Raw genomic sequence first — 16,608 nt, 5'->3', positions numbered from 1 at the left:
GTAAAATAGATAGCTAGTGGGAAGCAGCCGCATAGCACAGGAAGATCAGCTCAGTGGTTTGTGACCACCTAGATGGGTGGGATAGGGAGGGTGGGAGGGAGATGCAAGGGGGAGGAGATATGGGAACATATGTATATGTATAACTGATTCACTTTGTTATAAAGCAGAAACTAACACACCATTGTAAAGCAATTATACTCCAATAAAGATGTTAAAAAAAAATAAAGCCTACTGAAGATAGTCACTGTCAAGCACGTATTTTAAATCTCAGAATCCTTTGTCCTAGAGAAATCTTAGTGGAAAGCCTAGTGTGTAAAGAGGCAGGAGGCGCTGTACCGGCAGGAGAAGGCCCTGCCTCCTCCTACCACACTCTTCTCCCTCCCGCCCCACCCCAGGGGGCTCTGCGAGGCAGGGTCTGAACTCCCTATCTGAGTGACAACCATTATTCCTTTCCTTGGGTTCTCCCCCGACCTCATTAGCCCACCTAAGCTTAAATGAACCATGACAACATTTGCAAAGCACCTTGCTAGGTGCCAGCACATGCAGAGAACAGCCTAAGTGGCTGCTGCAGTCCTCCCTTGGCTTCCACTTCTTTCATTCTAGCTCCTGGCATCCTTGATTCCCCGTGAAGCCCCTGGGAATCGCAGATGGCTTAAAATGAGGCTTCTCAGACCTCGTTAATTTTTGTATGCTGCCACTTCAGGGTAAGAAATGGTGAAAGGAAATGATCCCCAGCCTGTCTTTCTTCGTTTTTACTCCCTCACTCCTCCTATGCTCTACCACGATGGGACGCTCTAGAGATCCACATTCTAGGAAGGAGACTCCCCCAGCCAGATTTCCCTTTGGTGGCAGTTTCTTGAGGGCAAGTGCAATACTAACTTTTAAGAAGTGAGAAAAGTAAGGAGAGAACTTTTCTGAAATTGTTGTGTGGAAGAAAAGAACACATTATACCAATGCTCTGACATTCCTATTAGCCACGAATGTGAGAACAAAATCTACCACCGATGGACTCATGGCATAAAAGAAAGTAACTGGAATTTATTCTTGGTACAAACAATGCTACCAGCACACTACATGTATAACATAGAACACTAAAGTGTATTACATCTTAACTCCTAGTCAAATCTCTGTGGTCTATACTTAGAAGAGTTTTATGAAAACAAACAAGGGGGTGATCCCCAAGTGTTGTTAAAATTATTCAATTGTACACCTAAATAATTTAGACAATGAATATCATTAAGAGTCTCCAGTTGGCTAAATAGGATCAAATCATCTGTAAAGATCTCTTTTAATCCCGAGAATCTACTATTTTCTATTAATACGTATTTTTAAATTTTTCTCTTTATTTTCACTATTTCTCATACAGGGTATTGAATGTATAATTAAGGCTTAGCAGCTGCAGTCAAGAGAAGGATGGTTGATGGTATTACACAGGAAGTATTTATCGTAGATTTGCCCACCATATAGAAATATGCATTCTCTCTTTTGGTTAACTTCTGACCCAAACTAGAAATTACTCTGCCTACTTAAAGCAGCAGAGAATAAACCCCTCTTCCCATCCCCACAGCAGAACAGAACCCAGAGCCCTCTGACCCAAGAACACAGAGGTCTCAGTTTTAAGAGACAAATAGCAGTAGGACCACACAACAGAGAAAGAAACCAGGCCCCAGTAATGAGGACCCAGCAGCAGATAGACATTCTGAGAACAGTGCTGGAGGGAAGCAAAGCCTCCTGAGCAATACAATTGACAAAGCCTCTGTATTTAGAGGGAGCTCCGAATAATGAGGGGAAAAACAGAGGCTGAGACAGGAGCATACAACCCCATCCCAGAGCAGGATGGCCCAGCCCATGTGCAGGAGGGGCTCTGCGGAGCGTACAGACCACAGGAGATAAACACAGTCCAGGACAATGACAGTGACCTAAGGGTTTTCACTGGCTCCATAACAGAAGGGACTGGAAAATGAGACCAAAACTTCAATGTATCCCATCTACAGTATGTAGTATCTGTATATTATGATACACTTACTACATAATACAGTTCTCAATCAATAGCATGTATTTGGCTACTCTACATTAGTGTGTTTTTTCAGAGTCTGAAGTTAGAGAGCCCCTGTGAACACAGATGGGCAACTAGACTAGGTAAGCTCTGCTGACAACTGCAATCAGGACTGTGGGACCATGGGGCGGGTGGACCCATGGCAGGACAGACAGCTTTTGCAGGATTTACTGCCATCTAGGTGAGCTGGACTTTGTCCCTATTCTCCTCTGAGGAGAGAGACTGCCAGGAAGAGAGGCATATTAGTCTTTTAAAATAAGTTGAGGATGGTATCTAGTTTAGTGGTAAAGTCTTTGAAGTCACTGACACATAGGATCAAATTCCTGCTCTGCTGCTGTGACCTTAGGCAAGTTATCTGGTCTCCTTGTACCTCAGTTTTCTTGGCTATAAAACTGGGGCTAATAACTACCTATCTCACAGGGTTGTTTTAAGAATAAAATAATGCATGCATTAAGTGCTTAGCATAGTGCCTGATAAATAATTGTTGGCATCTGCGTTATGTTTAGTAGCTGGACCAAAATGGAAAATAAAACAAAGCAAAAATCTAGATCCTGTAATGTCTACTCTCTCTCCTCCTCCTCCCCCTGAAGTTAAGTAACAACGAAGAATAACAAGGTTGAACTGAAAATCTTAAAAACAACATTTTGGATAATGAGTTTGAACCTTTTACACCATCCCGCATTGAGTTCTCCCTGTCTTCATGTTATTCCTTCTTTCTGTAGTATTCTCACTACTTCTTCCCTACAACTCACCTCCATGAACATTCCTGTAAAACCATGTTAAGTTCAGTCTACTTATTCACTAATATGTGAATAAATTACTCTATCAAAGTGCTCTTCAGTTCATTCAAGCCTGTTCGAATTTCGCCTTTCTCCTGATGATTGTATCTCTACTCCCTCCATACTCCCAGTACCATCATCAATGGTAAAATCAAATATTTAATATATCTATTCTCCTTGACATAGCAAGTGCTTAATACATACTGATTGGGAAACCACAACAAGACTTCTGGAAAGAGGAGTTAACAGGAAGGCATAGAAATGGTGTAAGTGGTTAAGCTATATTCTCCTTGCACCCAGGGAAGACAAACTGGTAGGTGACAAGCAATCCCTGATATGTGGTTCATTAGGATTACATACTACACTTACAGCTACATGGAAGTTTCCAAGTCTGTACTGACATCTTTTTGCTGCAAGGGGGCTCTGGGAATTGCTGTTTTCTCCACTGCACTAGCAAAGACATATCAACTTATACGGCAAACTACACTGGAATGCTTTCCAGTTCTCAATGAGAAGCAGTCACTCCTTAGTCTATTCACTAGCCACCATCAACTTCAAAATGTGGAAAGCCTGAGTTTGAATTTACCATAGAAACTAAGTAAGGGGCTCCAAACAGTGGGGGGAATTACTAAGCCTTTTGCTTTAGGAGATGTAAGATGGCATATCCCAGAAATTTCTCCAAAATTACCTCCAAAGCAGAGCCTTTAGAATCTTAGTTCTGGCTGTGCACAAAGGCCCTCCTGTTACTTAGAGTACCATTTTGAATGTGTGACTTAAGCATGTTTTCTTCCTTATTCAAGAATAATGTGGGTGGGTGCAAAAGAGGCCAATACTTGTATCTGCAATGACAGCTGGGACAGGGTTCTAGGTCCATGGAGTAGGTAATTTTTAGTACTTTGCAATATCTGTGGTCCCAATGGGTGGGCTAAGTTCTCTACTGCTGAATGTAGATTTATCCTGATTCCAAGTACCCCGAATCTTTATACCCACTCTATCTATCCAGCACCCTACCAAGGAATATTATATCTATTGCCTAATAAGGAAATGCAAACTAGAAAGAAACATCTAACTATGGCTATTTCTGCTCACACACAGTGAGGTACCTGTATCAAAAGCTTTGAAAAGAGCTCAGAGATACCACCTTGTTCTTGTGAACTGAGTGAGCACAGCTCAGAGCAGTAAGGCGCTTGCAATGGCAGCCCAGCCTCTCCCAAAGAAACAAGGTTACATGCTAGAGAGCAAAACACATGACTCAGCTCAGAGAGAAAGTGTTTAAAATTTGCGGGGGGAAACGTAGTATGCAACACATATTATGAAAATGAAAATTTAAGAATTTTTCCCTGTGCTAAAACTGTAATTAAATCTTATTTAACTGTTTCCTCTAATGACATCCATTTTAATTAGGTTTTAATAGACTGGCAGCCACAGCCTATAGTTTTATGAAGCAAAATAAAATTACAGTCTTGGAAGACATTTAAGGAAAGAGAACCATCAACACAGATGAGAGGTTACAATATATCCCCTCATCCCTAAAGACCCCCACGGTAATTAAGTGTGCTGAACAGACAGCCATTAGGGCTAACAGTAGGTGTGCTCACCAATCTGCACTGGGCTTGAAATAACTCTTGAGATCCAAGGGTTATTTCTGTGATCCGTATTCCAGAAAATCTGCATGAAGTAAAGAACACAACTGAAAAGGTATGTATTCTATAGCTCTACCAAAGATGTGTAGCCACTACCAAATATGCAGCCTCTACTGTTGCAATGGGCTGTCTTAAGATTTTAATATATACATGTTCTTATAGCTGATCGTGATACAACAACACTCATCTTCAGAAGACTGCCATATGTTTGGGAAAATGAACATTATGTAGAGAAAGTAAAATTAATATAAGAAAAACCGATTCACATGCAAGATAAATGTATCTGTAAATGAGATGCACTAAACAGGATCTTAATAGTATGCATCTGTATCTATTTCACACTACATTATGAAAATCAGGGAGTAAATCAGAAAAATTAACTCAGACCAAATGAATATCATAGGCATTTATTTTAGAAAAGAACTGAGCATAATCATTCCTTTGTTAGCCAGAGGATGGGGCAAAGAAATTGGGCCTTTTGCTATCTCAAATAAGTATGCGTATCTTTATTTGAAAGAAAGAAAGAGTTAAATGAATATATGTTATTTTTAAAACTAATTTTGAAACATCGGTAATTAAATTTTAATAAATCACATATACTCAAAAAGTTGTAAATCTTGGGGAAGGGGATATCTGATCCTATGAAAAAATACAATTTTGTAATCTGGCTGACAATCTGATGCCTCTAAATCTCTCTGCCAAGAAGCAGTTACTTGGCTAAGATACTCTTACTAGTACACTTTCATCAGATTAAGGCTTTCATGCCAGGAATTTTTTTTCTCCTGGGGTACTGGCCATTGCCAGAAATGGACCTATCGAATCTACCGGTGCTAAGGAGTTAGGCATCTGAGATTTAATTTAACAGTTTCAGCTTTATTAAGCTGTCACAGAGCGGCCCTACTTTGATAACAGTAGCTGCTCCAATTATGGCTTGGTTTAGGGTTGACAAGTATAATGATTCATTCGTGGCACATGAGAAGCAATAAAAGGTTGTTTTGCATTACAGCTTTAAAAATGTGGGCACTTTTTTCATTTGATTTGTCACTTAGCTTTTGCTAAGAGGACATTTAAATTGCAGTAAAAGGCAAATGGGGCTTTTAGTTTAAATGTAATCCCCATATTTAAATGATCCATAATGGTGCAGTGTTGGAGTGGGAACACTATTGTCTCACAGTGGGTCCTGATGGTGACATGTGACATTTGTATTCAGGTCCTGTATTATCCATGTGGCTAAAGGGCTTCCAATTTCATTTCACAGCCAGAAGCCTGCAGAAAACACCAATTAACTTGCAGATCCCATTTGCCGACAAAACTCAGCCTCTTCTCAATGTCTGGCATCTGGCAGTGCTCAGCATTTAATTCCAAAGCAGAGCCTTGAAGCAATGTGAGCCCTGTGCAGGGGCACAAAGTCAAATTCCCCCATTTTCTTAAGAAGCAAAATTCTTTCCTTTTGTAGTCCAGAAGCAACTTTTAGTTAACTTTTTTGGTGAATGAATATTAAGATGTGATAACTATTGTTACTCCTACATGAGATTCTTCACAGAACTTAGAACTCATTAAAATGGCAAGTGACCTCTGCTCTCACCATCACAGTATGTAGGAGAATTTATAGCATTCTAGTGATGATTGGGTTCGGGGGAGGGAGGGTGATTTGTGAAAAAAGAAAATACAGGGCAAGAATATGTATTCTTCATCCTGGACTGAAATCAAAGAACTTGTTTAAAGCCTGGTCCATAACTAGAAAAGTAGTCCATCAGAGGGTATAACTAGCATTAGCTAGTGGAAACTTCCACCTAATGAGAATTAATCCTTTTGATTGAGGGCTGAGGTACATAATTTTCAAAGCCAACTTGCAAAAGTGAAATAGGACTAATGGATTAAATGCAAACCCTGAAAATTTTATTTAACTATATCACTTGTACATTTTTTTTTTTTGGTAACCAAAAAATTTAGTTGGTATTTTTTTTCTAATTAGTTATTTGTTAATTCTAACTTCCTTAAGTACCAAAGCTCTTTAAATTTTATTCATTTAATATTAATCCAATAATAGTGGTTTTTTTTAATGCTAATCCTTTTTACTGCCATAAACCAACTAGTCAATTCAACAGTTACTACAGAGTTACAAGACTGAGGAGTCTTTACTTGTAAATCACTCAGTATTCTATAAAAATTTTTGTTTAAACCATGCATTACACTGGTGTTCTCCAACCACCACACCGGGCCCCCAAACATTTCCTTCCAATACATTGAAAGGATCCACTGTAGTTACAGATTGATTTAAATTTTGATTGAGGGAAAGGCCAGTAAGCATTACTTCAGGTGACCCAAGGGAAGTACTAAGATTAAGCTATTACAAGATACTTAATAAAAATATTAGGGGAAAAGGTCAACAAATACCTAACAGCTGGCAAATAGCAGACGCACGTTAAAAAACAAACAACAAAACAAACAAGAGTTTGTCATCCACAGCCCAGTTCCTGAACATACATCCTATTAATGGGAAAAAGGAAACTTTGGTGTCCAATTCTCTACCAACCTGCTGTACAACCCTAGGTCACACTATGTCATTTTGTGGAAGTCTTCTAACCTCCTCAGACTTCAGTTTCCTTATCTGTAACAGTTCATCTCAAAGGTCCCTTCCAAGCATTATTATCATGTGGTATCTTCACAGACATCAGCCTCTCTTGGTCTAGACATGGGATCAATAGCATGATGTGTTCCATCATTAGCCAAGAGGAAGACAGAAGGTGAAGGTATGAAGACTTCTACTATTCAATTACACTGAAACTAGGATCTTCTAATAAATATATGCATAACGTAAAATTAATACAGGCATTGACAAAATATTTGCCAAAAATTCCATTTGTCACATATAGATTTCTTAATAGACAAGATAACAAATACATTATTAATTTCCCTAGCAATGAGCACTGAGTAACAAGAGTCACCCCCCACCAAACTTCCCAGTAAACATGAATAGTAGATTTCTCATTTTTTTAACCACCTGCTATATTTATATCTTTACCACCACGGATTTGGGAAGCAATAAAAATTAGAGTTTGCCGTGTCTTTTCCATTCTGACAATCAACAGTTCATCGAAGTCAATAATAACGAAAAAAATAAAATGAATATTCAAGCTACTTTTGATACTTTTAATGTGGGCAAAAGGGGAAAACAGCCAAATTTTAGCTGAACTGATTATAGTATCAGTCTAGAAATAAGTAATCAGTTCTATTATACCAAATACCTGTTTTGAAATACAGCTTTTTTTTTTTCAAATATTTAAAAGCAGATCCCGTGCTTGCTTTCCTCAACATCAGAAAATTCCCCAAAAACACTGCCAAGATTGGTTCCTGCAAATGCCTCATTCTTCCTATTCTTCTAACCAGTGTATAATGGCAACAAGTTCATATAAAAGTAGCTCTCTCTTCTGCAGTACTCTGACCATGCTCTTTAAACATTCAACCATGGTCTTTGTCCACACACAACTCAATGGCAATCCATCAGGAAATTTATACTTACCCAGCTCATCCCAGAGCTGCCTATATTTGTCAGTCATTGCGGTGCCTTGTTGCCTCCAAAGTGACAGACGAGGGTCGGCCATGAACTGCTCTGTTATCAAAGTCAACATTCGGGCCCCATTTGAGTCCCTCATCTTCAACATCTCCCGCACCTAGTGGGGAAAAAACAGACCTTCAGAAAAATGTTAAAAAATGAACAGCAATACAGAGACAGACTACTTTATTTCTTTGGGGAGGGAGGGTGGGGTGGTGGTGGTGGTGAAGTCTTGACACCATCCTTCTTAAGCAAACAAAAGTTGTTAAAAACGAGCCTCTGAGGGACTTCCGTGGTGGCCCAGTGGTTAAGACTTCACCTTCCAATGCAGGGGGTGAGGGTTCAATCCCTGGTCAGGGAGCTAAGGTCCCACATGCCTCGCAGCCAAAAAAACAAAATATAAAACAGAAGCTGTAATGTAACAAACTCAATAAAGACTTTTAAAAAAATTTAAAAAGGTCCGCATCAAAAAAAAAAAAAAAAAAACACCTTAAAAAAAGAAAAAAACAACGAAAAAATGAGCCTCTGTCCTAAATGGCAATTTAATCAGAGAACTGACCATTAATTTTTTAAAATTATGTTTTAGAATCCACACGAGGAAATGAAATTTGCGTAACTTCCCAATTTTCCCCCAAAATGTTTTTCTCAGCCTACAGAAAAATAATACCAAAATAAACAAACCATTTGGCACCTTCCTGACTCCCTAACTGATTGCACTTACCACCAGAGTAGTAGAGTCTAAAACACTGTACTGAGAACTCTTTAGAGATCTTCTAAATTGATCTGATAGTGTTTATAATAATAGCATCTGTCCTTCCATTTTTTTAAAAAAAAAGCTTTATTGAGACATAATTCACGTACATACAATTCACCAATTTAAACTGTACAATTTAAACCTCTTTCAGTGGTTTTTAGTATATTCAAGTACAAGTTCTACAAGTGCTTCATTTTTTTAGGTAAATTAGTAATTTCACTAGATTCCTTCTCACCAAGGATTCCCATGTAAAGAGCAACAGCATACTTCTATTCATTCAGATGGGACTGTTTTTGCAATGGTAAGAGGAAATGTAAAGGGCTGTAGGTTCAGAACTCTCTTGCTCCAAATGAGCAATCCTTGAAGCGGAATCATAACCACTGACCTAGTAAGTTAACTTGGCTTCTCTGCTGGAACCTCAAGCTCTGTCCATTATTCTTCTGTTACATTTCCCAAATAAACGAGAAAACAAGAAAAGAAACACAAGGCTAAGTTGCTCTATAGGAAATCCTAAATGAATCCATCCATTCTTAAAGTATGTACCGCTATGTGTTCAATGAATAGGAATCCCAGCTGAACATCAGTTCTCTGTGTAGAAAATTAGTGGAGCAAGGTCATAAGTAGTAGATAAGGAGAAGGGAGTCCTTTTATCCAAAATTCTTTCTATGTGAAAGCCACATGAAGGAGGAAACAGCAGATCTTCAATAAAGCAGCCTAAACCTCTAGATCAATAGGTTCTGCCTCCGTCCTGTATCCTGACAAGTAATGGAACCCTGCCCCCAAACCAGGCTTCAGAATTTGAGCCTTGTAGAGAACTCAAATGTACTTCTGCACTGAATCACAAGCGTATGCTTCCAGGAGGGTTTTTTCAGTAATCTTAAGAAGTACTAAAAAGGAGAAAGAAATGGAGTTGCCATTTATCGGACATCTTGCTAAAGAGTTTTACATTCATACTTACCTTTTAAGCTTCACAACAACCATATAAAGTAGGCCAGATTATAATTCCCATTTTACAAATTATAAAGCCATCCCTCAGAAGTAAAGTAACTTGTCCAAAGGACAAGAGGAACAACTGGAATCTGAACCCAGATCTGCCTTAACTCTGGAAGTTATGCCATTTCCAAAATTAGAAGTTGCTCTTACTTCATATGGCATACACAATGTGTACATAATATATAAGGATAAAAACAGCAACTGCAGGTCAGTCTAATACCTCTTTCACATTGCTTCCACTAGGCCACAGTGTACTCTCTGCTGATATGAGAATCTATGAAATACTTCCTGTGTGTCTAAATTTACCAAAACTTTAATATTACCTCTATATATCATGGATTTAATTAGTATTTATTTTCCTAATAAATTTCTAACCTACTACTCAGTTAGCAATAGCAATGAAAATAAATGCTTTACTATTAAGCATACAAACCAGAACTATTAACCAACACTCAAATACATATACATTAATTACAGCCTAATGGTAATTAATTTTCAGGCTGTTGACTGTGAGGTATTACAAGAGTCTGAAGTGCCTATGAATTACCAAAGAATGATTAAATCATGTGAAATAATTTTAGAGTTAAATGTATTTTTACTGTAATCTAATTCTTGAAAAATTGGCAATCTAAGTATGGTATATGGAATAAATCTTTTTTTTTTTTTTTAAGGCTGCACCACGCGGCATGCTGGATCTTAGTTCTCTGACCAGGGATTGAGCCCGTGTCCCCTGCATTGGGAGCATGGAGTTTTAACCACTGAACCACCAGGGAAGTCCCGGGATAAATCTTCATTTAAAGGGTTTTCATTAATCAGAATACACTAATTTCTGGCTATAAGCAGTAACAGAGTTTATGCTAATTCTTCTGAACTAAAAAAGCTTTTAATTATTATGAATATTAGAGAAGTTGTTTAACAGAAATATCAATGAACACAGTTATCTGTTCCCTTAAAACCAATTTGAATACGTTATCTATAAAGATGGCTGTACCCCCAATGAAAAGACATTGCTTTAATATTATTTAAAAAGCATTTTATCCAGTATTTAGACATGTGTTTATGGTACTAAGAGTTCTGTGTAAAGCAACAGACACAGCTTCTGTTCACAATGAACTTATAATGAAGATAACTTTGTTTCTTAGGCTATCAAATTTTGGTGATGAAAATTAACATTTACCAAGGCCCAACTACTGTTAGACACCATTATAATTTAACACCATAATCACAACAACTTGAATGGATATGCTACTATTAGCTAATTTTATAGATGAGGAAACTGACTTAAATAACTTGCCAAGGTACATACACTCAATAAGATTTAGAACTGAGATTTAAACCCAGGTTTGTATGACTCCAAAGTTTATGCTCTTGAAACTAATTTAAAGATACTGACATTAAACTAATTATATAAAGCACATCTTAAGGACTATATTCAAAGGTATGCTCTACTTGGGAAAATTAACTAGAAGAAGAAAAAGCTTGAAAAGATGGCATTTCAAATAACATTAAGCTATTTTATTTTTAGTACTGAACAGCTTTTCAAAATTGTATAAATTGCCACCGTTTTATTAATAAGAGCTGAGAAAGACAAAAATGGCCCATATCTTGTGTAAAGACACCTAGGTAAATTAATGCTTGCATTACAACACGGAAGTCTCTAACGGTTGATAATAACTTAGTCTATTCTACCCCCCTCCCCGCCCCGGCCATGCCACATGGCTTGCGGGATCTCAGTTCCCCGACCAAGGATTGAACCGGGGCCCTGGCAATGAAAGCACCAAGTTCTAACCACTGGAACGCCAGGGAATTCCCAGTTCTTAAAAAAATAAATAAGAATTTAAAAAGAAGCCTTTATCCTATTGTAAACATGATCATATATACTTTCTATAAATGTATATATTTAGAATATTTCTTTAAAAATAAAAAGTCATACCTTTGCAAAGAGCAAATTAAGCTGCTTCCCTGATCCGTGGTACCCGCCCTGGGAAAGGAACAGTTTAACCTGTTCTTGAACCTGCTCTTCATCTAAGTGCCAGCAGTTTTCATCATCTATACTAGCACCTGCTGTTGGATCAGGAGCACCTAGAAATAGAAAGAAAAAAATAACACATATGCTAGGAAAAACTCTGGGCTAAAAGGGCTCTGATAATAAACTTGAAAAGAATTAAGATTCTTTATTTTTTGCCTAAACACTTTTTAATCCAATCTCAATTTCAATATACATACAAATGTATGACCGAAAATAAATGTAAAAATTATTCTTTTATTGCCAGAACTTTGCTGATTTGTGCTAAGCCAAAGGGCGATGGATGACTTTAGAGCTGAGATGTTTCCCTTTAAGATCAGAGACTATACCTTTGGAGATGAGTTTACAGGTTCCCTAAAGAAAAAAAATTCACTAAAATGTCTCATTGTAAATATGTGATGTTTATAAAAGCTCTACTGTGTAGGACACGTTAGTAAAATGTTTTTCAGAGACATCAGAAAAATATGAAACAAAGTAAACTCAGCAGCGTATTTCTCTTTACTATGTTAATTCAAGAAGCTTTCACCATTATCTGCTGCTGTATAAACTACATGCTGACATAAGTCTTTAGTTGCAGAAAACCAAAGATTAAAAAGGGAAATCAAGCCACATGGTAACAGGCAGTGCAGCTGTTGTACTAACCCAGGTTGTAGTATCACCTTGCCAAAACTGCGTAAATATTTTATTGCTGAAGTACACATAAAAGATAACAGCTATGTAATAAGCCCTGTGTGTAGACTACCTTAGAAACTCAAAAATTACCCAGATATTTAGGCAGGTGAAAATTGTTTCATTATTTATTAATAAAATAAAATAAAATGGTATTTAAGGCCTAAGATTAATAAGTACTACAAAAACTAAATCTAAAATCTCTTCTCAATAGTGTTTCATTGCCTTATCAACCCTTAAAAAAATACATTTGTAGGTGTGGTTCTACACTTCTTTTCTTTTAATGATCTAATGCAGACTCGATTGGCTGAGGAAATAATCACTAACATATGCTTAGAACCAGGGTCCATTAGCCCCTAGGAGGAAGACAATGGGTCTGTGAATCTCCCTGAAAAAAAGTGTGCTTTCATTCATTCAGCCGACATATTTACTGAGTGAGTGCCCTCTGCTAGACTTGGGGATGGACTGGGGTACAAAATAGAATTCCTCTCCTCACAGAATTTAACATCTAGTTCAATGGCTTTCAAACTTTTTTGACTAAGACCCACAATAAGAAATATAATTTATATCATACTCAATACACCTGTGTATCTGGACACTTATATGATCACACCTATTTACTAATCTGAAGCAAAGGCATGATGAAAAAATACCCTTATTGTAAGTGAAGAGGTCTGATATTTTCTATACTATTTCATTTTTTTAAAAGGCTTGTCATAATTTTTAAAACTGATTTCATAATGTATAATGGGTTACAATCCACTATATGAGAAACACTGTTTTAAGTATGTGAAATAAATATCAAATGTAATAATCACACATACAAATATATAATAATAAGTGAACTAATTGTTTATAGAAGAGGACAAAGTACCAGGAGATTGTATCAGAGAGCTCTGACCCGGCCTTGAATTGGCAGAATAAGCATATCTTGAGGAAATGGAATTTGAGCTGAGATCTGCCTTAAGTAGATTAGAAGATAAATTAAGGCAGGAAAAGGAAGCACTGGGTCTGCATGTGAAACTAAGAGCTTAGGGCAGAGGTCTCGGGCATAAAGGAACATGGTACGTGGATGAAACAAAAGGTAGTCCATGTCCATGCAACTCAAAAGTAGATGATAAGGAAGAAGAGCAATACAAGACAACTCTAGAGAAGAGAAGGGACAACTCTTGCCAGGCCAGAGAGCCCTGACAAGTGAGGAGCTTAGTTTTTCTCCCTAAAAGTAATGAATGGGAATTCATGACAAGGTTATCCGAAGTGGAAGAATGTAATACTCTAGATAGTAAAAGATGTTCTGTCCTGGTGTACATCAATTTCAACATTCCTGTCATGGAATATTATGCAGCCATAAAAGTGAATGTGAAGATTCTTTACGTACTACAATGGAAAGATAGCCAGGATACACCGTGGAATGAAAAAAAAAAGTCAAGGTGAAGGAAAGTATACATACTGTGCCACCTTTTATGTAAATGAAGATTTACATAAAGAAGATTTAAAAAGAGCTTATGTGTTAGTATTTCCTTACCTATGCATAAAATATCTTAGAAGAATGATTAGAATGAGCAACCCAGTTACATGAGGGAAGGAGGTTCTTCACTGAATACCTTTTTCATACTTCTAAAATCTTGAAACCACATGAATATATTCATGTATCTAAAAATATCTCTAAAGTGTGGAGAATAGATAGGGAGCAAAAATATTTAAGAGTGGAACAGTGAGGGTGATATATTGATGATACAATATAGAAAGAATAATAATGGTAGCTTAAAAAACATCAGTGAGAACAGAAATGGAGAACCTGACAGAAATTTAGGATATAAAAGCAAAAGGACTTGGTGAAGAAGTAGATACATGAGATATGGGTGATCAAGGGGCTGAGAGAGACATGGTTTTCTGGATTAAACAACTGGACGAAATACTGGACAACTCACTGACACACAGACCACCAGAGCAGGATCAGTTTCGGGGGTGGGAGGAGCAGTGTTTAGATCATAAGCTCAATTTTATTTTTATTATTTATTTAAAAAAAATTTTTGGCTGCACCGCGCAGAATGCGGGATCTTAGTTCCCTGACCAGGGATTGAACCCACACCCCCTACAGTGGAAATGCAAAGTCTTAACCACTGGACTGCCAGGGAAGCCCATGAGTTCAGTTTTAGACAGGGTGATTTCAAGTACCTCTGAGATAGCTGGCCAAGAAGAGGGGACAGGATTTCAAGTAGGGAGCTGGATATACTACGGGATGCAATACAGGGTAAAGAGAGCATCTAAGATGGAACCCTAAGGAAGGCCAACACTGAAAGGCTAGGCAAGAGAATGAGGAAGGATAGCAACGGGAATGAGTAGCCTATTAGGAAGAGCAGGAGACACTGGCTCTTCCAGAAGGCAGAGAAAGCTGTTCCAAGTAGGGAGGAGGCAAGTAGGGAGTTATTTAAGCTACCAGAGAGCAAGGATTATATCTGCCCTGTTCACCACTGCCTCCTAACACCTAGCTGGTGTTTGCCATTATCAGGCAATCAAGTACTGGGAGGAACGGGGGGAAAAGAGGGAGAGAGAAAGGCATAAATACATTCCACCCCTACCAAGAAAAGGAACCCTAACAGAAAGGAACCACTGCTAAAGTATCTTCACATGCATTATCTCATTTTCTTCTCACAATGTCCCCTGGAGGTGAGTATAGCTATGATCCCCTTTCTACAGAAGGAGAAACAGGTTCAGAGTGGTTATGACTTGTCCACAGCCACAATGCCAAATCCGGTCTCCCGTTTCTCTCCCCTGCTGAAGAATATATCCCAGAATCTTGGAGCTCAAGTTTAACCCTGAAGGTATCAAGGCAGCAGTTTTCAACCATAAATCAAAGATAAATTTAGGGAAGGATACTGAGATCTGTTAGCATGTTTCTCTTTTACAGGAAAATTTAAGGACACACAACGTTGTGAAGAGTTAACTAACTACTGGGGTTACATCTGTAACCCCTAATCTAGCTCATCCCTTTGATTCTAGAGAAAGACAGACACAGACTCACAGACACAGACACACAACTGCACAAAGACAGGCCTCCACTTCCTCAACCCTAAATTTCTATAATGTAGGAATAAAAAATTAAGTAATCAGTTGATAAATAAAACATAAATTTACTCTAAACACAACTCAACATTTTAGGAATAAAGACATGTACACTTTACATTACAGACCAGGAAATTAATGTCTACAACAACCCCCCCCAAAAGAGCAAATTTATTTATTAAACTTTTTTTAAAATTTATTTATTTATTTATTTATTTATTTTTAAAGAAGATGTTGGGGGTAGGAGTTTATTAATTAATTTATTCATTTTTGCTGTGTTGGGTCTTCGTTTCTGTGCGAGGGCTTTCTCTAGTTGTGGCAAGCGGGGGCCACTCTTCATTGCGGTGCACAGGCCTCTCACTATCGCGGCCTCTCTTGTTGCAGAGCACAGGCTCCAGACGCGCAGGCTCAGTAGTTGTGGCTCACGGGCCTAATTGCTCTGCGGCATGTGGGATCCTCCCTGACCAGGGCTCGAACCCGTGTCCCCTGCATTAGCAGACAGATTCTCAACCACTGCGCCACCATGGAAGCCCCTTAATTTATTTTTGGATGTGTTGGGTCTTCGTTGCTGTGCTCGGGCTTTCTCTAGTTGAGGCGAGCTACTCACCGCGGTGCGCGGGCCTCCCACTGCAGTGGCCTCCCTCGTTGCAGAGCACAGCCTCCAGGCACGCGGACTTCAGTAGTTGTGGCTCGCGCAGGCTCAGCAGCTGTGGCACACAGGCCCAGCTGCTCCATGGCATGTGGGATCCTCCCGGACCAGGGATCGAACCCATGTCCCCTGCACTGGCAGGCAGATTCCCAACCACTGCGCCACCAGGGAAGTCCTATTTATTAAACTTTAATGCCAAAGTTTAAACACTTAAATCCTAACATGTCTTGATTACATGCATTAAAGTATTGCCCAAGCCTTGTATAAAATGTAGATTTGCAAAATTTATTTCTACTTGTTAACAGCTGTCTATAATCAAAGACAAACCTCTCAGCATTTAGCTTTGAGAAAGGTATGCAAAGAGAATCATAATTCATGTATTTATACATCTGCTATTAGATATTCCCCCAGTTGGGC

The 16,608-nt window shown here is 38.3% G+C and overlaps 1 protein-coding gene across 1 annotated transcript in view; it reads right to left on the bottom strand.

The window, feature by feature from the left end:
* The window catches only part of ZSWIM6 (zinc finger SWIM-type containing 6), a 221,542-nt gene that overhangs the window by 52,335 nt on the left and 152,599 nt on the right, over positions 1–16,608 (bottom strand). Inside the window, exons 3-4 of the mRNA XM_024123181.2 lie at positions 11,715–11,863; positions 8,002–8,152 (exon numbers count right to left, since the gene is read on the bottom strand). Coding sequence (XP_023978949.1) covers positions 8,002–8,152; positions 11,715–11,863 — 300 coding nt within the window. The remainder of the gene's footprint in view (positions 1–8,001; positions 8,153–11,714; positions 11,864–16,608) is intronic.

Source organism: Physeter macrocephalus, chromosome 8, assembly GCF_002837175.3.
Source record: "Physeter macrocephalus isolate SW-GA chromosome 8, ASM283717v5, whole genome shotgun sequence".
Classification (NCBI taxonomy): domain Eukaryota; kingdom Metazoa; phylum Chordata; class Mammalia; order Artiodactyla; family Physeteridae; genus Physeter; species Physeter macrocephalus.
The sequence above is the reverse complement of the archived record's forward strand: the minus strand, read 5'-3'. Positions and strand labels throughout refer to the sequence as shown.